This window comes from Gossypium arboreum, chromosome 2 (assembly GCF_025698485.1).
Source record: "Gossypium arboreum isolate Shixiya-1 chromosome 2, ASM2569848v2, whole genome shotgun sequence".
In the NCBI taxonomy this organism is placed as follows: Eukaryota; Viridiplantae; Streptophyta; class Magnoliopsida; order Malvales; family Malvaceae; genus Gossypium; species Gossypium arboreum.
Genome location: NC_069071.1, coordinates 2618945 through 2642116, shown reverse-complemented (window position 1 = coordinate 2642116; position 23172 = coordinate 2618945). Strand labels below are relative to the sequence as shown.

Below are 23172 nucleotides of genomic sequence, written 5' to 3'. Positions count from 1 at the left end.
ATTAGGTAGTTTATTTTATATTCTCAGAATCCTTATTGAGTCTAGTTTCAGTAGAAATAAACCTCATAGTCATATGGATTTTTTACAGAGAGAAATGTGGTTCGTAGTAAACAGAGGTCAGACCAGTCAAGTCCTGAAACAGGGGTAACTTTAACTAATAAACTGTACTAATTGGCCCAACCAAAAATTCTAGAAAAAAATTAGTATATAGGTATATGAGTCTAGATTTAGGGAAAATTTACGGATCTTGATTTCCAGTTTTGTAACTTGAGATATTATTTTTCTTGTGACTGTGATGCAAGTAGCTTAAAAGCTGTGAATGTAGAAATAAATAATCCAAAGTTCTAAATATGTTAAATTAAGCTTAGTAACACCTCATACTCGACTCCGGCGACGGTCTCGGGCGTGGGGGCATTACATTTAGTGGTATCAGAGCAGGTTTAGTCGGTTCTCGGACTACGTGTTGTATGTATGGATTTTGCTATACATGCCATATGTATGAATTGTGATAGTGTGACGACTTTTGACCTTTTAAATGATTTTTTTATAGTAAATGGATCCCGATCCAATTGTGCAGTGAAGTAGAGAGTAATGCACCAGCTCGGCTAAAGGAGCAATACGATCGAAAACCCACCCCTCATGTTGGTTAGGGAGGAGGAGAAAGGATCGAAGCCTTTCTCCACATGATGAGTGCATGGTACATCGAGTTCGTTCAGACGAACCCAAATGTACGACCTCCCCCACCTCCCCCAATTCCTCAACCTGTACCCCCGATGCCTCAAGGTATGGATATGATAAAATTTCACAGAACCCCCGTTGACAGAATTCGTAAACAAGGGGCTGAAGAATTTAGAGCAAATATTGATGATGATGCAGAGAAAGCAGAGTTCTGGCTTGAAAATTCTATCCGGGTATTTGATGAATTATCTTGTACACTTGAAGAATGTTTGAAATGCGCTATATCTTTGTTGAGGGATTCAGCTTATAATTGGTGGAAGACTTTGATTTCGGTGGTACCGAAAGAGAAAATAACTTGGGAATTCTTTCAAGAAGAGTTTCGGAAGAAATATATTAGTGAAAGATTTATTGATCAGAAGCATAAAGAATTTCTTGAGCTGAAGCAAGGTAATATGACGGTTACAGAATATGAAAGAGAGTTTGTTCGATTAAGTAAGTATGCCAGAGAGTATGTTCCTACAGAGGCCAAGATGTGCCGACGATTTGAAGACGGGCTCAACGAAGACATCAAGGTATTTGTTGGAATTCTTGAATTAAAAGAAATGGTAGTATTGGTTGATCGAGCTTGTAAGGTCGAAGAATTACTTAAAGAAAAGAAAAAGGTAGAGGCTGAGACTAGAAATTGGAAGAAAAGACCGATGAGTGGTTCATTTTCACAGCAACCTGGAAAGTCAAGGAATATGAATCCTCGTTCCCAAGCTTCAGCTGGGCAATCATATGGGAATTATAGGAAGCAAAATGTGGGTCCTAAATCCCGGACTACTTGGCACCAAAGGGGAACTCGAGATTTGTTAAACCTGAGTGCCAGCGGTGTGGTAGAAATCATTTTGGTCCGTGTAGAGCAAATGAATGTTTTCGATGTGGTTCTCCGGATCATTTTATTAGAGACTGCCCAAAGAGAGTGAAAAAGAAAAATTTGAATACAAAAACAAGTGGGGCGGATTCGAGAGGAAGATATCCAAGAAAAGTGTCGAGCAAAGCAAGCGAGAAGAATGAAGCCGAGGATGCACCAGTTAGACTGAAGGAAGGGCTCCGGCTAGAACTTATGCTATTAAAGCACGTGAAGATGCTTCCTCACCGATGTGATTACCGTACATTTTCCTCTATAATGTTAATGTTATTGCTTTGATCGATCCGGTTCTACTCATTCATATGTATGCATGAAATTGGTGTCTAGTATGAATATACCGTTGAGAACACGAAATTTATGATTAGAGTGTCGAATCCGTTAGGCAAATGTGTGATAGTTGATAAAGTAAGCAAGAAATGTCCTTTAATGATTCGGGGTCATTACTTTCCAACCGACTTGATGTTGTTAACGTTTGATGAGTTTGATGTTATTTTGGGTATGGATTGGTTGACATTGCATGATGCTAAAATAAATTGCAAAGAAAAGATTATAGAATTAAAGTGTGGAAATGGTGAAACTCTGCGGGTTGAATCGGATAAATCGAGAGGCATTGCCTAGTGTGATTTCTTCAATGTTGGCTCAAAGATATCGAGAAAGGGTTATGAAGCTTATTTGGCGTATGTAATTAATACAAAAGAAGTTGAAAAGAAAGTTGAATCGGTCTTGGTTGTGTGTGAATTTGCGAAGTATTTCGGAAGAATTGCTGGGTTTGCCTCCAGTCAGGGAAGTAGAATTTGGTATTGATTTGATACCGGGAACATCTCTAATTTCGATTGCTCCGTATAGAATGGCACCAGCAGAGTTGAAGGAATTAAAGTCGCAGTTGCAAGAGTTGACTGAAAAAGGTTTTGTGAGACCGAGTTTTTCACCTTGGGGTGCTCCCGTGTTATTTGTGAAAAAGAAGGATGGTTCTATGAGGTTGTGTGTTGATTATCGGCAGTTAAACAAGGTGACAATCAAAAACAAGTATCCGTTGCCAATAATTGATGATTTGTTTGATCACTAAAAGGAGCGACATGGTTTTCAAAGATTGACTTGAGATCCGGTATTACCAATGCGGGTAAAAGAGTTGGATGTGCCTAAAACGCTTTTAGAACAAGGTATGGTCATTATGAATTTTAGTTATGCCATTCGGATTGACAAATGCTCTGTTGTGTTTATGGATTTAATGAATAGCATATTTCGCCATACTTGGACAAATTTATTGTGGTGTTTATAGATGATATTTTAATTTATTCAAAAGATGAGACAGAGCATCTTGAGCATTTGAGGATAGTTTTGCAAACTTTGAAAGATAAGCAATTGTATGCTAAGTTTAGTAAAAGTGAATTTTGGCTCCGGAAGTTGGATTTTTGGGTCATATTGTTTTGGTGATGGTATACGGGTTGATCCTAGTAAAATTTCAGCCATTGTTGATTGGAAACCACCAAAAACGAATCGAAGTTAGAAGTTTCTTGGGGCTAGTGGGTATTATCGGTGGTTTGTAAATGGATTTTCTATAATTGCTACTCCTATGACTAGATTACTCGAAAGGATGTTAAATTTGAATGGACGGAAGAATGTCAACAGTTTTGAAGAATTGAAAAAGTTATTAACAGAAGCACCGGTGTTGGTACAACCCGAATTAGGTAAAGAATTTGTGGTGTATAGTGATGCTTCTCTAAATGGATTGGGGTGTGTACTCATGCAAGAAGGAAAAGTGGTGGCTTATGCTTGAGGCGCTTAAAACCTCATGAGAGGAATTATCCTACTCACGATTTGGAATTGGTCATGGTGGTGTTTGCTTTGAAAATTTGGCGACATTATTTGTATGGTGAAAATGTCGGTATATACCGACCATAAAAGTCTTAAGTACTTGATGTCACAAAAGACTTGAATTTGAGACAACGAAGATGGTTGGAATTGTTGAAAGATTACGAGCTTGTTATTGATTATCATCCGGAAAAGCGAATGTGGTTCTTGATGCTTTAAGTAGAAAGTTGTTGTTTGCTTTGAGAGTTATGAACACTCAATTGAAAATGTCGATGATGGTTCGATTCTAGCGAGTTAAGAGCAAGACCGATGTTTTTGCAAGAGATTTCAAACTCGAAAAATGATCAAGATTTGCTAGCCAAAAGAAAATAATGTGAAGTCGACACGGATCGATTTGAATTGGTTCGATGGGTGCTTAATGTTTAAAGATCGGATTGTGTATCAAGAATGAGGAATTGATTCAAAAGATCCTCTGGGAAGCACGTAGTGGTTATTTCTCGATTCATCCGGGTAGTACAAAAATGTATAATGACTTGAAGAAAATGTATTGGTGGAATGGAATGAAAATAGATATATCAGAGTTTGTGTCCAAATGCTTAATTTTTCAACAGGTGAAAGCTGAACACCAAGTACCTTCAGGATTACTCCAGCCTATTATGGTTCCTGAATGGAAATGGGATCGGATTACTATGGATTTTGTTTCAGGATTGCCATTGACTCCGGGAAAGAAAGATGCCATCTGGGTAATAGTTGACAGATTAACTAAGTCGGCTCATTTTATCCCAATACGTACGGATTATTCTCTTAACAAGTTGGCTGAACTGTATATTAGAGAAATTGTTAGATTACACGGAATACCATTATCGATTATTTCAGATAGAGATCCAAGGTTTACCTCAAGTTTTGGCAAAAGTTGCAAGACGCGTTAGGTACGAAGTTAAATTTCAGTACTGCTTTTCATCCACAAACTGATGGATAATCAGAAAGAATAATTCAGATTCTTGAAGATATGCTTAGATGTTGTGTATTGGAATTTCAAGGAAGTTGGGAAAGATACTTACCGTTGGTGGAATTTGCTTACAATAATAGTTATCAGACGAGCTTGAAAATGGCACCTTATGAAGCATTATATGGTCGTAAGTGTCGAACGCCATTGTATTGGACTGAACTCAAGGAAAATCAGATTTATGGAGTTGATCTAATAAAAGAAACTGAAGAAAAAGTGAAGATAATTCGAGATTGTTTGAAAGCTGCTTCAGATAGACAGAAATCTTATGCAGACCTAAAGCGAAAGGACATTGAATTTCAAGTTGGTGATAAAGTATTTTTAAAGGTGACTCCGTGGAAGAAAGTCCTTATATTTGGACAGAAGGGCAAATTAAGTCCGCGTTTTGTTGGGTCGTATGAAGTAATTGAAAAAGTTGGACCGGTAGCATATCGGCTAGCATTACCACCTGAATTAGAGAAGATTCATGATGTGTTCCACGTATCTATGTTACATCGGTATCGTTCGGATCCTTCACATGTAGTTTCACCGATAGAAATTGAACTACAACCAGATATGACCTACGAAGAAGAACCGATTAAGATTTTAGCTCGAGAGGTCAAACAACTAAGGAATAAAAATGTTGCACTTGTGAAGGTGTTGTGGCAAAGGCATGGAGTAGAAGAAGCTACATGGGAATCCGAAGAAACTATGAGAAATCAATACCCACATCTGTTTCTGGGTAAGATTTTCGAGGACGAAAATCCTTAAAGGGGGGGAGAGTTGTAATATCCCGAATTAGGGCCTAATCGGAATAGTGGTTTCGTGACCATAAATCTGAGATAGAAATAATTATTTTATAATTATTTTGAGGTTTATGATATGATTGCATGATTGTGTGAAAATTTCGTGATGAAATTCTATGCCTAAAGTGCTTAAATTGAAAGTAGGGACTAAATCGAATAAGTTGCAAAACTTGCATTCTAGAAGTTTTTAGTATGAAATTGTTTTGGAATATTAATGAGGAGGTCTTAAATAGCAATTTGACCAATTTTAAGTTCATGGACAAAATTAGGACATGAAAGGAATTTTTGGAAAGTTTAGTAGTAAGAGTAATTTGGTCATTTAGTTATTAAAATGAATTAAAAACAAAATTAAAAGCCAATTTTTGTCCATCTTCTTCATTAGGCCGAAATTTCAAGGGTTCTCCATAGCTAGGGTTTGTTTCAAGCTTTCAAGCTCCATAGTAAGTGATTCCAAGCCCCGTTTTTAATGATCTTTACGTTTTTGAGATCCCGATAACTCGATAAAGCTTATGTTAGCAATAATTTAACCTAGGGTTTATATTTGGAAAAATACCCATAGGTGAAATTTGTGTACTTTGATGTTTTATGATAGAATATGAAGTTTTAAATTATGTTAGACAACTTGTACTACTCGATTTTAAGCAAAAACGAGTAAAAGGGCTTAGTCGGTAAAAATACCTAATAGTCACAAGTACATGTTAGAGTGAGAATTTGATGTTGCCATAGAAGATAAAAGTGATCAGAATGTTGTAAAACATAAGAATAAGGAATAAAGTTTAATCCCGAGCCTAGGGGCAAAAACGTAAATATGTAAAAGTTTAGGGGTAAAATTGTAATTTTGCCAAAATTTGAGTTAAGGATTAATTTGATAATGTGAGTATTAAATAAGCTAAATGTGTTATTTTAGATCAAGAAAGACGTGGAATCAACCTCAATCGAGGAAAAGAAAAGATTGTGGACTAAATTGCAAAATCTTTGTATTTTGGCACCAAGGTAAGTTCATGTGTAAATAATGTAGCATAATGGTTATTTTTAAGTTATTGATGTTAATTATATGTTATGCTGAATTTTATTATGAAATGTATGCTTTGTGTTTAATTTCAAATAATATGTAAATTATGTGAACTACTTGTTAAATATAATTGTTACTGAGTATTGATTTGACATTCTACGAAAGACGGCAAGGATAAGTGTTCGAGGAAAATCCCGTTTGAACCTTAGGAATAGATTAGGATACAAGTGACATGTCACTAGGATGGTTGAGCATCCGAACTCGTTGAGTTGAGTCCGAGTTCACTTATGGATGCGAATGTCCGAACTCGTTGAGTTGAGTCCGAGTTCGTGAGATGTAACTAGGCATCCGAACTCGTTGAGTTGAGTCTGAGTTCACTTATGGATGTGAACGCCCGAGCTCGTTGAGTTGATTCCGAGTTCGCTTATGGGCGGGTTACATGATTGCTTGATTGCATATATGGCACTTATGTGCAAGTTATCCATGTATCCGAATTATATTCCGATGTGTTCAACGGGTAAAGTTCTACTCAAATGGAGGAATATTCAAGATGTAAAGAGACGTATTGGTAAGTGATGTGAAATGGATATTTTGGACAGGTATGTATTTAACCCTCGGGTTGAGTATTGATACAACCACGATAAGGTAATAAGATGATGAAAAATGATTAAAAATGTGATATGTGTTTTAGTGATACATGCTAATGTTGATTGGTATGATTGTTTGTTATGTTACTTATTATTTGCATGTGAACTTACTAAGCATTTATGCTTACTCCTCCTTCTTACTCATTGTAGTTTTGGACAAGCCAGACTTAGGAGTCGGGATAGGTCGAAGGCTCACCACACTATCCTAAGACTTTTGGTAATGGCTTGTAAATTTAAGTATGGCATGTATAGCAATATACTTTTTTGTGTAAATGATCTTATGGTATGGTGATGGAATGGTTGAGGAAATGCTTGATAATGATAAATTATGAAAATAGTTAGTTTAGATTATATTTGATGTTAAGGAAAATTATTAAGATACTTAGTGCATAAAAACTCATAAAAGGGATGAAATTTGCCATAAACAGAATACTGCAGCAACACTGATGCGAGTTTAAAAATTTACTAAAAATCATAGAAATTGAAATTGGTGATGAACTACATATAAAATTGAAGCTTATTATGTCTAGTTTCACATGAAACAAATGAAACAGGTAAAGGAATTATATGTTACAAGATATTTGAATTTTAGTGAAACAGGGTCATAGCAGTTTCTGAATCCCCTGTTCCAACTTTAGAAATTCACCATAAATTGTAAAGATATAATTAGGAAGTTTATTTTATATTCTCAGAATCCTTATTGAGTCTAGTTTCAGTAGAAATAAACCTCATAGTCATATGGATTTTTTTACAGAGAGAAATGTGGTTCGTAGTAAACAGAGGTCAGACCAGTCAAGTCCTGAAACAGGGGTAACTTTAACTAATAAACTGTACTAATTGGCCCAACCAAAAATTCTAGAAAAAAATTAGTATATAGGTATATGAGTCTAGATTTAGGGAAAATTTACGGATCTTGATTTCCAATTTTGTAACTTGAGATATTATTTTTCTTGTGACTGTGATGCAAGTAGCTTAAAAGCTGTGAATGTAGAAATAAATAATCCAAAGTTCTAAATATGTTAAATTAAGCTTAGTAACACCTCATACTCGACTCCGGCGACGGTCTCGGGCGTGGGGGCATTACAACTATGGCATTAATGTTTCCACAAATGTCTTTGTTTCATGATTTAAGGAGTTTTTTATTTTTTGACAACTTCCAAGTGATAATCAACTAACCTTATTTAACTTAAACAAATGGAGATAAGCATATATAATTTTAAACTGTTTAAAATCCAGAAATAGAAAATCTAGTCAATAACCTTCAATTCAATGTTTTAAACTGTCACATGAAAAAAAAAGCAGATTGCAGAGATGGGGTAAGTGCGTATTAGCAGAAAAGGGAAAAATAAGAAGCCTAAGCGTGAGGTTTTTGGTGTATTTATCTAAACCCTTAAATGCTCCTGTCTTCTGTATATTTGCTTAAATAACGTTTTTACACTTTCAATTAAAGATGAAGAATGGAATAAGAGAGGAGAAAAGTTACCTGGATGAGAAGATGAAGAACGATGCAAGGATGATACCGGTTGTATGCGAAAGAGAAAGCACCTAAGACCGAAAAGCTACCATTAGAAGAGATTATGCGAAAGGAAAAATGAAAGAAGAAGAACAGAAGAAGTAAAAGTAGAAAATACCTGGATGGATGAAGAAGAAGGAAGATGAACGGCGCAAGGGAAAGTGAGAGTTTGGAAAATGTCTTACGGAAAAAAATCCGTAAGACATTTTACATAAAAAGTATCCCATTTTACAGTGTTTCTGAAAACGTTTTACTTATGTAAAATATTTTCATGTAACCAAACAGCGTAAAATTAGGAAAACATTTTCCGGAAAATATTTTCATGGTTACCAAACACAGCCTAAGATAACATCACTCCAATTGAGGCCCAGGTTTTAGAAGCTTTAGGCCTCAACTCAATCACTATTATTATTCTTATTCTTATTCTTATTCTTATTCTGATTCTTATTATTTAGGTTATGCATGATAGATTAAAAATTAAGTGTTAAAAATAAGTATTAAAAATTAAGTATTGAATTTAATTTATAAAATATGTTTGTTATTTTATTTAAAATTAAATACTGAATATAATTAGATTATTTGGTAAAAATAATATAATATTAAATAAAATAAAATAAAATAAAATAAAATAAAAATCCATTAAATTTATTCTCTATTGTCGAAACACCTAGAAATTTGGTGCCACTAATCTTTTTGTTTAGGTGTGATCGGACCACCTAGAAATTTGGTTATTTTAATAAAATATTTCTTTTTACCAAAAAAACGATTTTGGTCTTACGGAAATATGAGAAAACGGGTTCGGGAGTCGGTTACGCATGAGGAAGGATTAGCACCCTCACTACGCCCAAAATTGGTACCAAATTGATTAAATACCGTCCTTATGTCTAAAATTTTAGAATGTTTTTTGAAATGCGGTTCCTTTTATAAACATTTGAATAGCCCAAGTTGGTCGTCAAAATTCTTTTGTTTTAAAGGAATACATCATCACATCCAGCACGATAGGACACGATCTTTTATACCCTCGAAAACACGATAAATTTCGACTTCTAAAAGTTTATAGGTTGAAAACCGCAAAAGGATGCCCAATTATTTAGTCCAACAAAAAAATCGAAACCCAGCACAGTAGGGCACACAATTCCTCGAATTTCTAGATATCAGACATTGCCTTATTTTAGAACTTAGAGAGCACGAGTGAAATTCTAAAGGAATATTCAATTATTTTGAACAAATAGGAAATCGCGACCCAGCACGATAGGGCACGTTTCCCCGAATTGCCAAACATCGAGTATTACCTTCATTTTGAAGAGTTTTTAAAGACATGAGTGAAATTCCAAAGGAATCTTCGATTGATTTGAACAAATGAAAAATCGCAACCCAACACGATAGGGCACGATTCCCCGAATTGCCAAACATCGAGTATTACCTTCATTTTGAAGAGTTTTTAAAGGCATGAGTGAAATTCCAAAAGAATCTTCGATTGATTTGAACAAATGAAAAATCGCAACCCAGCACGATAGGGCACGATTCCCGAATTGCCAAACATCAAACATTTCCTTCGTTTCAAAGAGTTTTTAGAAAACATGAGTGAAATTCAAAAGGGACATTCGATTATTTTGAGCAAACGAGAAAGTGCAACCCAGCACGATAGGGCACGATTCCGCGAATTGCCAAATATCGAACATCGCCTTCGTTTTATAGAGTTTTTAAATGAATAATTATAAAACTAGCTTAAAACGCATTAATGCGACTTGAAATAAGACGAAATTAATCATAAAGATTTGAATTTTATAAACCACATTTCATAAACCAAGTGGAAAACAATGATATGGGATAATGTACACACATAAGATATAATACTTGACGAATGAGAATAATGTGTCTTATTTAATCAACTAACAAAGTAAATAATTAAATATAACTAACTTAACATAAATATCTCGACTACAATCATGGATGGGAAATAATTGATATATAATACAATAAAGAAAATAATAACACAACAATATGACACCACAAAACAATACATAAAATGTCCCAAAATAATATACATAACATGATATAAAACAATCAATGCAAGATGTGAAAAAAACAAAATAACAATTAGAAGCCAATGTGGTACAAAACGATTTTAAAATAATGACGAATATAATTTACACAATATGTAAATAGGTGAATTTAAAACTATTTGTAAAAACAAACTAAAATATATACTTAATTAGTAAAACATATATTATAGGATGAATATTTTAAATCGAATGATATGCAAAGTGTTGAAGAATATTGGCTTAAATTTGACAATTTACACGTAATAAAGAAAATTTTAAATTATGCTTAAAGTATAAAAATAATAATAATAAGATATAATAAAATATAATCTTTAAAACATAGTGGATCTACAAATCATATGTATATATATGTATATAAATAAACTTAGAAATAATTGTTAGTAAAATATCATAGAAATGTACACAAGATTAAATTATTTTTATTATAAATTATAATAGAATTAAGAACATGCTTATATACAAAGAAGACTATATGTATAAAATGTATAGGTTTAATAATGTATATAAATTAAATATATGTACTAATATAAATAAATATAAAAATAATTTAAATTTTATGCAAAACATATACAAAACATATTAGAATAGCAAAAATATATTTTAGAACACATGAATAGAGTAAAAACCATTATATGTATGAAATAACATTAACTTTATTATAAGGTATAATAATGTGAAGGAAATAAATATTTATATAAAATATACGAAATGTGATGATGACATTACAAAAAAACAAATTTACAATGACAAAGTAATAATTACCAAAGTTGTTTAAAAAGTACAAATAATTTATTAAGAATAAAAAGGATTATAAAACAAAAAAACTTAATTAAAATTCAACTAAAACAAAGGGATAATTCAAAATAAACAATAATAACAATAGGGACCAATATGCCATGCGCGAAGATGCGTGGGGACTCAAGCTGGAAATAACCCAACTCCCAAAACACAGTGTTCAGGTGCGGATCCCTTTGCAAACAAGCGTAAATTTCGGGGCTAAATTAAAAGAAATAAATAAAACAAATGGTATGCTATTGAATGACCACGCAAGGAGGAAGGACCTATCGCGAAATTAACCTTTTTAAACAAAGAAGCGCAGATCCGGCCTACCCAACGGGTCGACACGCGGATCCTAACCCCCCCTTTTGAGACGACGTTGTTTCAAGGTTGTTAAGCCTTGCCTGAAACGGCGTCACTTCGTGCCTTCCATTTAAAAGGAAAATCAGCCTAGAAATCAAGGCATTTCGGCAGAACAAAAGGGGAAATTGAAAACCCTAAAAGCTTACCCTTATTCCATCCGCCGTTCGACCCATTCCGCCATTGTAATCGATGGATGGTGGTCCAAAGTGGTTCCCCACGTTCAAGGGTCGTCGATTTCGACCTTGAAATCTCCTCTCAAACTCCGATCTCCACAAAGGAGATGAGGATTTCAGTCGTTTATTCACGAAGGTAAACTCCCTCCTTATTTCATTATTCTAAGAAAACACATGCAAAACGAAAAGAAAGAGGAAAAACAGATTCAAAAGAGGAAACACAAGACGCACGAAATCACCTTTTTTAAAATTTTTTTGGTTGCTTTTGTATTCAATATGTGTTTCTTTTTGTGCGTGTGTAAGGAAACCCCAAAAAAAAATACAACAGATTATCTATGGCTTTATAGCCGAAATGTTCAAAAATAAAAATACAATTTTCTCTCTTTTTTGTATTTGCTACTGTCGTTCTCTTGTTTGTTTGTAGGTGCGGAGGTACGGGGCCGGCTGTGGGGGGATATGTGGCACTCGACGTGGGGGTGTACGGAGGTGCGTGTGGCTGTTGTACCGTGTTGCGGGTTGGGGGTTGTACGGCGCCTGGAGGCTGTGGTACTAAGCAAAGGCTAGGGTTTCTGAAATTTGGTTTAGGTATTGGGCCTATCGGGCCATCAGGGTTATGGGTTAGAGATGGGGCTGATTGATTTTGCAAATGGGCTTGTAACTAGGCTATTGAATTTGAGCTATATAATTGGACATATAATGGACTATTAATATTTGGATTTTTTATATTATTTATTTACTTTTTTTTTGGTTCTTCTTCGGGCCCGGGCAAATTAATCTGTTTACATCTATTAAGTGATAAATAAGTGACTTATCTATTTATCATGTTGTACATTTTGTTTTAAAAAATATTCTGTCTAATAGCTTTCTTTTAAAAAATAAATTTATTGAATGAATTTATCTAATTCTAACTCCATTTAGTATCCTAAATGCTGTAGGAGTCATTTTAAATCTTACATTTGTGTTGAAACATGTTAACAATATTATAATTATTTCAATAGTTAGAAGTGAAATATTATTATTACTAAAAAATTATATTTAGTGGATTAAAGGTGATTAAAATAATTTTATCTATTTAAATATATAGTTATTAATTCTTCAAAAAGTATATATTTATTAAATAAATAAAATTATTTTAAAAATATGTAACCATCCAAATAGATAATCGATAAACTAAAATTTAAAAATAAAATTTCTCTCCATCAATGATTCTTAAATTGTTCTATTAAGGATTCCTGAATGAATTTTTATATTAACTGATATTCTTATAGTTATTTAACTTTAATTTATCCTCAAAATTCATTTGATTGTATTTCTTTTGCACACCCATATCTACAACAAGGGCAAATGAAACTTTAAAAAATAACTTGATATGAACCTTGGAACATTATCCCATTGATTGGTTTTTCCTATTCAAGCATTATTTGTGTTCCATTTGTGTTTGAGACTTCCTCGTCAATAATTCTAACATGTCAACATGAACAAAAAAAACATAAGATATAGGTCTGATTCTTTGGATGCTACTACGTGTGATTTGACTTTCAAAAATGGATAAATTTATAATAATAAAAAATAATTCTGATAAATAAATATATTTAAAGAAATATTTTAAGATTAAAAAATCTAATTTATAAAAGTATTAATGTTTTATATTTGAATAACATGTAAAACTAATCCCCATACCCATATTCTTATCGAACCCTGCATAACATAGATATCAAATACCCTGCTTGCTTGCCAGCATTATTTGCAGCAATCACCTTCTAATTCAGTACCTTGAATGGCTTCTTACCCTGCATTTTTTATACCAACATTAAATCAGCCTCCAAGCATCATTCAGAGAAAAGTCTTCACTGCCAAGCATTTTACCTGGGTGTGCGGGACTTTGAACGAGAATGCGAGCGAGAGTAAGAGCGGGACCTAGATCGTGAACGTGAGCGAGAAACATATCTTCGACTACGACTCCTACTAGAACTTCTACTTCGTCGATGTCTTCTGCAGTAAACAAATTATTCACCTCATAAATAGGATACATTATATGAGAGCACCGAGAAAATTCTGTCTTCAACAATATGGAGTGAGCACAAAAATATATTCCAGGATATATACCTTGGAGGAGAACGACTATTGCTCCTACTGCGACTGCGGCTTCGGTACCTTTGACGATTTGATCGGCTTGTTTCTTCAAGTTTTTCCAGTCTTTGGCGCTCCTGCTCTAATTTCTTAGCCATTTCCGCAGCAGTGTCCTTCTTAACTATAGAGGCACTCAGCTCATCAAATCATAAATAAAACACAAGAAACAATGTGATAGGACAAGCAGAAACCGAATTGTACAAACTACAAACTGCCTCTTTTTATCTCAACAGCAAGAAAAAAATAAAGAAAGTAAATTCCTTTATAACTCCAATGGAGCATGACAGGATATCATTGAACCAACAGCTGCATAAAATAAATATAATTTATATCATACTTTGCTTGTTTAACTGTTTGTTCATAATCCTTTTTAGTCGCTCCTGTGGAGTTTCTTTCTTTTCAACCTGCCCCTGTTTTGAGGGCCCTCCAGAGGCACTTGCTTTTGTCAACTTGGCTAATGCTGATGTTCCACTAACAGAAAAGAAATAAAATTGTCAAATTCAATGCAACTCAAAAACTATTAACTAAACCTTTGTGGAAAAATGTAATGATAGAAGCAAAAATTTCCGTGATACCTCAATGCTGGTTTTAACACTTCACCACTCTTTTCTTTGTCAAGAGATACACCAGATGCAGGATCACCATGAAGTGCCTCGAGTATATGACCAGATGATGGCCTGCAGGAGAGGAAAAGCATTAGTTATGGCCATCCTTACGGTTTCATTCAACTGGGAAGCATTCACATAGATTCCATTTCAGGAAAAAATATGATCTTCAGAAGGGAAGCTTCCTTCCTATTCCCTCTTTCCAGTTATGCTGATAAACCTAGGGAAGATCTATTTTAAACCGGAAAAGATTGCCTCAGGCAACAAAATGGGGATAAGCTGCAGCAGAGTAAAGACTGCCAATCTATCTTTGCAAGAATGAAAGGTCGAGTGCTCCCGACCGGTTTAAAATGTCAGCCTGCAATGGAGGAGATGATGATGGAGAAACTCCATCAAGCTTTGGTCCATTTCCATCACCAGAACCCCCAAACTCTGTAATATACTCTATTTTTGGAGCCTTTGGTTTTCTTCTATGAGAATCATCAGAATAACCTCCACGGGCATGGCACCTTGAGTATGATGGAGAATATGAACGTGATCTAGATCTTGATCTGAATAGGAAAACCATATGTAAATTCATTTTATGTGTCAAATAATAGCTCCAAGAAAAGCCTAGAACAGGGCATACCTCCTACGTGGATAAGCATCATAGGTTGGACTACCCCTAGATTCCCTGCTTTGGCAAAAGAAAGCATTGAAACTTCTATGCATGATGTCAAACCCAATTCTAAAAGTATGTATCAGAGATCTAACAAACTTGGTACCGGTAGGGATCAGTACGGAGTACTCGTGTTCCGGTTATCCGTGCAGCTTCTCTTTCTCTCTCCCTCTCTATTTGAGCAGCTTTTCTCCTTTCTTTGCGACTCAGTTTCCTCTAAAAGATTTCACATTTGTTATCAACATACGTTAAATAATAAAATTCAACTACAACCAATGCGTCTTTTTCAACTTACAATTGCAGGATCGCCTTTGATTACTTCTTTCTGTCTTTTTTCCTCCTGTTTTGCTTTTCTATCCATATAAACAAGCCAACCATACCTTTTCACTCCAAATCCTTTCGCTATTATTTCCATTCCTTCATCATTACTATCATCACTGTCGAATTCATCATCATCTTCTTCATCCTCCTCTTCTTCATCAGCATCTGAAAAGTAAGCTTCCTCTTTCCCACCATCATAAGAAAATCCAACTTGTGAATAAGAACTTTTATTAGCTGATTGCGCTGGTTGTGATCTGCCAACATAACAAAAGAGAAAAGAGAAAGAAGTCACATAACAACATACAGCAGTCAGATATATCAAAATAAGTAAAAAGTGGCAAACTTTCCTAAAGGCGGAAATTATAACCCTGATAACCAACAGACCGTAATATATGCATCAAAATCATTCCAAAAAATTATGTATTTCTCCTGCTTAGCAATCAATCAACTATGTATACCAAAGAATAAGCCCACTAAAGACGACTCCCAAAAATCATATGAAGAATAAGTTTATAACTTTCGTCTTCAATAAAGCTAACCAATCTCACATTTGTTTCTGAATAGCATGACACTAAAAGATTTATCCCAACCATAAACATAATTTCATGTCTAAAATTACCCGGAAACCCTATGCAACACACATCAAAAGTAATTGCAAAGAACCAGAGTTCTATTTAAACTTAAATAAAAGTCGAACTTTCAAATTTCAAATTTATATGAAATATATTAAGCATACCACTATCATATGCATTACCTGTCTGATTGAATGGCGTGAGAACTTTCGCCTCCATTTCTAGATTCACATGTTGTAAACCTTCCTCATCTGTAACTGTCGAAAGATACAAACTTCAGCTCATAAAGCACATTCTGAAACTAAACTTTATTCTTATAACAGACTTTCATCCTTATTATATCTTATATAACAAGGGTAACAATAATGAATTCAACACAAACAAAGAAAACTAAAAAAATAAAGATCATCAATTCCGGGAATTAAAAAAGAAGTACCGACATCCTCTACGCCGATGCTTAATTAAATCCCGATAACGCTCAAAATTAACAATTTCTTCTAATTCTTCCTCTTCTTCAGACTTTTCTAGATTCCTAAAATTCCATGTTCTTGGCTCCCGAATAAAATCAAGTAGAGCTCGGCCATCAAATCTATATTGTAAACAAATGCATTATTTTCCATAATTTAAAAAAATCTAATAAATGTAACAAAAAAGGGAAAAGAAAAAGAGAAATCAAACTACCTATCAATCAAAACGTATTATTTTCCATTCCAAGGAATCCTGTAAATATATGGAGTAAGAATTCGAAATATTTAAGAACTATTAGTAAGATTATTAATAGGAAATTTGATTAAATTACTTACAGGCCTTGCTGGTCTTGAGTTGCGTGATAGAGAGCATCTTCGCGGTAGATACAGCAGCGAGAACCAAGGAGTTGAATGTATTGTTGAGGATCGCCACGTCTTTTGGCTAAGAAAATGGCTCGTCTTTGAGCTCTCTTTCGAGCCGCGTCCATCATGTCGTGGACTTTCCTCTCTGATCGCCGAGCTTCGTGCCACATCTTTGAGGAACAGAATCGGGAGTATCTAAACCCTAAATGAAAGCAAATCGAAGATGATGAGAATTGGAGTGAAATGGAAAAATTAGCGACGATTCTCAAAAATAAATCTCGGCTTTGTTTGGTTTCGCGGAAAATTTAGTTTGGTAGAAAACTGGGTTAACAACTGAAAAACCCCATGTTTTTGCTTTCTTTAATGGATAAATGGTGTTTTTTTATTTAAATAAAAAAAGGCCCAGATGTTTTAGAAATGAATGGGCTGATAGGCCTCTTCTTTATATTTAGGATAATTACAATTTTTATTTAAATAAACCGATAAATTTCAAAATTACACTTGAATTTTACTTCAATATATAATGTTATACATTTTTGCGATTACAAATTTGATATTCTGATTTAATTTAAATTTTACAAATTTCTAACATTATTATTAATATAACATAATTTTATGTTTATATATTATATATATAAAATAATTATACTTATCTAATATAAAAATAAATTGATATATATAATTATATATTTTTAAAATGTGTTCAATTGAATCAAAATTAAAATTATAATTGTACAAAATCAAAATTCATATAAAACCTTGAATCAAATTAGTATATAAACACTTTGAAGGTCCTAATTTGTTGTTTTAATTACTATTCATAAAAGGAAGGAGACAATTATATGGAATACAAAAATGTAAAAATAAACCTGATGGCTCGATTATTAGAAATTTTTTATTAAATCATTCAAGTGTAAAAATTATAAAATATCGTTCGACTTCTCTTTTATTTGTATTTTAAATAAAAATAGTTAAATACTTAACAGTTGGTTAAAACCAACTTAGTGTAGCTATTAAGTAAATTCTTTTTACATTTATCTTTTTTTTTTTGATTAAAATTCAGATTGGGCTTCTATAATCAATAACGAAAAACAACTCAGTCCAAAATAAAGTAAAAACAAAAACCAGGAAAAAAGGCCCAAGTGTAACTAGGCCCGAATCAGAAAAATAAAGTCTAAGAAGATAGAAAAATCTAGACGAACAGTTATTTTCAACCAAAGATATGCCCAATCAGAAAATCCTGATGCCTGTCACTTCATCTATCTGTCATCTCCATTTCTCAAGGTATTGCATTTATGACGGGGTTTTAATCACCAAAAGACGTTCCATCTATTCATTTTGAAAAAACATTTACCCTCGTACCATTCATCTTCTTTTATCTTCAATCTGGTTCTCGTTCACTATCAAGAACCTTTTGCAGTTCTGCAAATCGAGGAACTCCTTCAACCAGGTATATCTCTTCTTTCGTCTTCAAAGTTTCTGTTGCTAGTATATGTGCTAGGCCATTTGCTGATCTTGGAGTATGTTCGAATCTGAGATGCTTTGATCTAGATGTTGCCTGCTTAATATCATGAATAAATACCCCGATCTGTGATTTGTCGTGTCTTTCCATCTTGTATTTTTTAATAACCGATAGCGAATCTCCTTCAATGATAATGTCTGACCATTTCATTTTGATTCCTATCTGGGTTGCTTTCTTGCAAGCGATCGCTTCCGCAGCGAAAGCGGAGGGGACTTCTTGATGAATTTCCGAGCAAGATAGGAGAATATCTCCTTCTCTGTTTCTCACCACAATCCCTGAAGCCGATTGAAAGAGTCTCGCATCATATGCTCCATCAAAGTTGATTTTTACTGCTTGTCCGGGTGGGTGTTTCCATTTCTCAACCTCCTTCCAGTTTTTTGAGTTTCTTGATTCAACCCCATCAAGTTCTTTAATATAGTTTTTTACAAAGGCTGCTATATCCTGACCTCTTCTACTGACTTTATCATGGATTCGAGTATTTCTGTCTCCGCAGATGGCCCACAACGCACAACTGAGGAGGAGAGTGATGGGTAAAAATCCAGGTGAGCCACTATATGAACTCTAAATCTGTATCCTGTAGAATATTTGGGATTGCTAATACACTCCATACTGAAACTGAAATAGGGCATTTTCTAAAAATATGATCCATGGACTCGGCTCCTGCATTACAACGGGGACAAACTAAGTTGGACACTAACTTCCTGTGCTGCATGTTCACTCGAGTTGGCAAATAATTCGATGAAAGTTTCCAGATTGTAATTTTTATTTTTGTAGGTAGATTTAGAACTATATTAAACCGAACAGTCAAATTACTAACAAATTCCGTTAGTTAGTTGTTGCTGACGTGATTAAGATGTTCAATTTTCCAAACACAATATAATCCAAACACAATTAAGCCATGTTGTACATTACGTTTAGGGTTCCAAAGGTGCTTTTACACCAAGGGTAACTGATTTTTGCGGTCAAAATTACGGTGAAAAATTGTTTTACACCGAGAAGGATAACTGATTTTTGGGTCAACTACGGTGAAAAATTGTTTTTCTACTTTTTTTTGAATAATATGACTGGGATCTTTATTAATAGAATAAAATTCAATATCCAAATTAACATCTGGGCTCAAGTCCGACTGCCAATAGAAGCGAAACAAGAACCTAAATTGGGCATACCTATTGCATAGCCCATTTCTAAACAAAGATGATAAAATGACAGTAAGGAATAAATGATAGAATAAAACAAAAGGAAATCAAAAGGAAATCTCCCAGTCACATCTAACAGCCCGACCATTTAATGCAGTACTCGTTCTTTGAAGACTTTGCTACCCTTAACTACTCTCTTCTCCTTTCCCATTCGTCTTTAATCCGGAGATTCTCTCCATCTTCCCTCTGAAAATTGTTTTTCTACTTGAATGCAAAAATTGGGATATAAGCACTTTTACCTTATGTGTTTGGAAGTGAAAGTTTTAAAAAATATTATTATTTATATTAATTATTTAAAAGTAGATAAAAACAGATTAATTTATATTTTGTACTATTATATTAAATTATTTAAATATAATTTATCATTGTATTAAATTATTTAATATAATTTATTATTATATTTAAGTTTTAAAATATTTTATCTATCATTATTTTTATAAATACTTTATATTAATTACTTAAAAGGTGTTCAAAATTTATACTTATTGTATCATTATATTAAGATATTAAAATATCATATAATTTAATTAATTTTTAATTTTTACAGGTTAAGTTTTAACTTAATTAACATGCGTATTATTATCAATATACGATTACATTGTTCAACTATAATGAAGTGTATAATTCTATTTATCAGTTATGATATTCCAGAATTTTCAAAAGCATTAAAAAAAAACACTTTCAAACACCAGTTTTAACCACAACAATTGATAACTAGCACTTAATAAGAGGTTACTGAGGAGTGGTGGGTAAAGATAATTTGCGGTGGACATTGACATGAGAACATGCCAGGAAAGTCCTAGAGTTGACCCGAAATGAGTAATTTTAGCTTACCCTTTTCTGCAAATCAAACGAATGGGAGATTCAGTTTCCATTTTCAAGGAGAAATACAAAGGTTTTCTTGTCATTAGAGGCATGTCTGCTAAGTTTTTTGCTTTTGTTTTGCTATTAATACTGTCATCAAAGTGTAGTGGGATAAGAGATGGAGATGATCAGAAAGATAGAGAGGATGATTCATGTTTGATGAGTTGTAACACAGCCTCAGATGCACACCATATCCAGTTAAAATTCAACCATTCGCCTGGGAATGTTACACCCATAGATCTATATGGTAAAATGTTTTATAATATTTGTTTATGAATTATGATAGAACTTAATTATGTTAGAATTGATGTATGAATCTGACAAGGAGAAAGGTGTTGTTGATAATACTGCAGATGAATATCAAAATCATGTTGCCACAAAAAATTTGACTTCACACAGATTACCGATTCTATGTATTGTCACAAGTTATGAAACTGCTTTCTCTGCTGAAACCAATGCGTTCACCAGGAGAGCCAAGGCAAACGTACTTTGTGCGCTGCCTGCAATAGATAAAGCAACAATGGGAAACGAATCTTCGACGAGTTACATATCTCGTCATATGTACAAAATTGCTCGCGAAATTGCTGGTCTAATCAGCAACGGCCTGTGGTTGAAGCCTGGGACGTCTGTCTACGAGGAATCTGACAGAATTAGTGATTTAGACATTGTCAATTTCAACTTGAACAGCCGTAATCCAACGCCGAATTCAGGTGGGATCATTCAAATGGCTGCAACTTTATCGTTTTCGACATGCAAGCCAGTTCACTATTATACAGAGATAAGCATTGCCGTACCAGTAAGATCGATTCCCATGCAGTTTCTTAACATAAGACAGAGCGAGAAGAACCATAATGAAGCACAAATAACAGGGTTTTGGATTGATATTTTTAAAGAAGCTATTGCAGTGATGTCAATCAATACCACTTATAAACTGGTTCCTTTCTACGGTTCTGATGATCAATTGTTTAAGGCACTTGCTCGCAGGGTTAGTTTGTGACTTTGTTCCTTATATTTCCTACAAATTATCAAACATCAGTTGACTGACTGAAATTTTTTCAAATCTTTTTTATGTATTGAAGACTTTTGATGCAGCCATTGGCTTAGCAGTAATGACCAAAAAAGGATCTGAGCTCATAGAATTCTCATATCCATATTTCGGAGTAGGCCCGATGCTAGTGATGAAGGAAAAACCTGAACTGAACCAAGTTTTTTCATTCATGATGCCTTTCACCAACGAGATGTCGTGTACTTTGGCAGCTATGACGGTGTTCAATGCTTTTGTTATTTGGTTAGTTGAGTCTGGAGCTGGTCATGAATCTATCTTCTGGTTCCCTTTGGCGACCCTCTTCTATGGAGAGCATAGTAAGATTTATGTTAACTTCAAGCATTTCACCTTGTTATTGAGCATGTTCTGTATAGACTAGATGAATTTGTTTTGTAATGCAGGGGAATCACCGAGGAGCAACTTAACATATTTTCTGTTGGCCCCATGGTTGGTCCTGATCCTGGTTGTTTCTTCAACCTATACACAAAGCTTTACTTCCATGATAACAACAAGCTCAGACACCGAGTCATCATCTTGCTTAGATATAGAAGATCTCAAGAAAACAAATGCTATTGTGGGTTGTGATACGGAAGATTCAATTATGTTGCAGCATTTAGTGGAGTACATTGGGTTCCAGAGAGAGAACATCAAGCACATTCCTCAATCTTCAATCGATGATTATGCTAAAACTCTATCAACCGGAAAAATAAAGGCTGCATTCTTTTGGGAACCTTATTGGGGTCTTTTTCTCGCAAAATACTGCAAAGGTTTCAGATCTTGGGGCCCCGACTGTAATCTACGTGGTTCTTCAGTTGTAATAAAAGCCATACTCTTCAATTTTAACTCTATTAATCTGTTGTTCATGCTTTGAGTAATGTCATATGTTCATTTCTACAGATTTTTCCAAGGGGTTCTCCTTTTGCTCCATATATGTCAGAGGCCATGGTGCGATTATATGGCAGTGGAAAATTCAAGCGAATGAAGGGTGATTTACTATCATTTCCAGAGTGTTCGAGTTCAACAATTGATGTCACCATGAAACGACGAATAGGACCTGGGCCCTTCTTAGGTTTATTTATTTTATCAGGCACGGCATCTGCAGTTGCAATATTGATCACGATTATTCGACCGATGAGAAGACGCTGGGAAAGGTTGGCTCAAGGAATGTTGATGGGTAAAGGACTTTGGGTATGGCTGACTACTCTGTTTTCTCGAGACCAAAGGGGAAATCAGCTCCAAGTTCAACTAGCAAGGATTACTTTCACGTCCCAAGCACAAATTACCAGCTCCTAGCATCATGGGTGTAAATGGAGGTCGAAGATGTATTTAGTTTCCTATATTTATCATGCCGATGAAAACAATCATGTTAGAAATCTGTAAGGAACGATCATTGAAAAATCAAAATATGTTTGAAATGGTAAAATTTAGTTTGAGTTCAAATATATAAATATATATATAAAACTACTTCATAGTTGAGTATAAAAATATAAGGAACGATGGGTGCCTTCGATCGCCTTGTCCTGGCATTGAAGGCCCTGTACTTGTACATCAGCTTACCAGATCTGATCGACGAGTATGGAACTCCGGCCTCTTGGATTGTCACGAGTTATGAAATTGCATTCGTTGGGGAAATCAATACTTTTACCAGGAGAGCCAAGGCCAATGTACTTTGTGCGCTGCCTGCGAA

General features: G+C 34.2%; 3 protein-coding genes and 1 pseudogene across 3 annotated transcripts; 2 read left to right on the top strand and 2 right to left on the bottom strand.

Moving 5' to 3' along the window:
- The first annotated feature begins 11596 nt into the window (after nucleotides 1-11596).
- Nucleotides 11597-12493, top strand: LOC108472983 (uncharacterized). Its single transcript, XM_017774550.2, has 2 exons — nucleotides 11597-11878; nucleotides 12167-12493. The coding sequence occupies exons 1-2, from the start codon at nucleotides 11763-11765 to the stop codon at nucleotides 12378-12380; spliced, it is 330 nt and encodes a 109-aa protein (XP_017630039.1). The 5' UTR covers nucleotides 11597-11762; the 3' UTR covers nucleotides 12381-12493.
- Nucleotides 12494-13345: 852 nt separating this feature from the next.
- On the bottom strand, nucleotides 13346-17239 carry LOC108474082 (uncharacterized; annotated as a pseudogene).
- A 1000-nt stretch (nucleotides 17240-18239) lies between these two features.
- LOC108472199 (uncharacterized) lies at nucleotides 18240-19046 on the bottom strand. The gene is made up of 2 exons (XM_017773706.1): nucleotides 18982-19046; nucleotides 18240-18891 (listed from the first exon to the last, which is right to left on the bottom strand). Exons 1-2 carry the CDS (start codon nucleotides 19044-19046, stop codon nucleotides 18240-18242), a joined length of 717 nt encoding a protein of 238 aa, XP_017629195.1.
- A 1160-nt stretch (nucleotides 19047-20206) lies between these two features.
- LOC108473946 (glutamate receptor 3.1-like) lies at nucleotides 20207-22908 on the top strand. The gene is made up of 5 exons (XM_017775781.2): nucleotides 20207-20687; nucleotides 20794-21425; nucleotides 21520-21802; nucleotides 21887-22299; nucleotides 22383-22908. Exons 1-5 carry the CDS (start codon nucleotides 20432-20434, stop codon nucleotides 22776-22778), a joined length of 1980 nt encoding a protein of 659 aa, XP_017631270.2. The 5' UTR covers nucleotides 20207-20431; the 3' UTR covers nucleotides 22779-22908.
- Nucleotides 22909-23172: the final 264 nt, after the last annotated feature.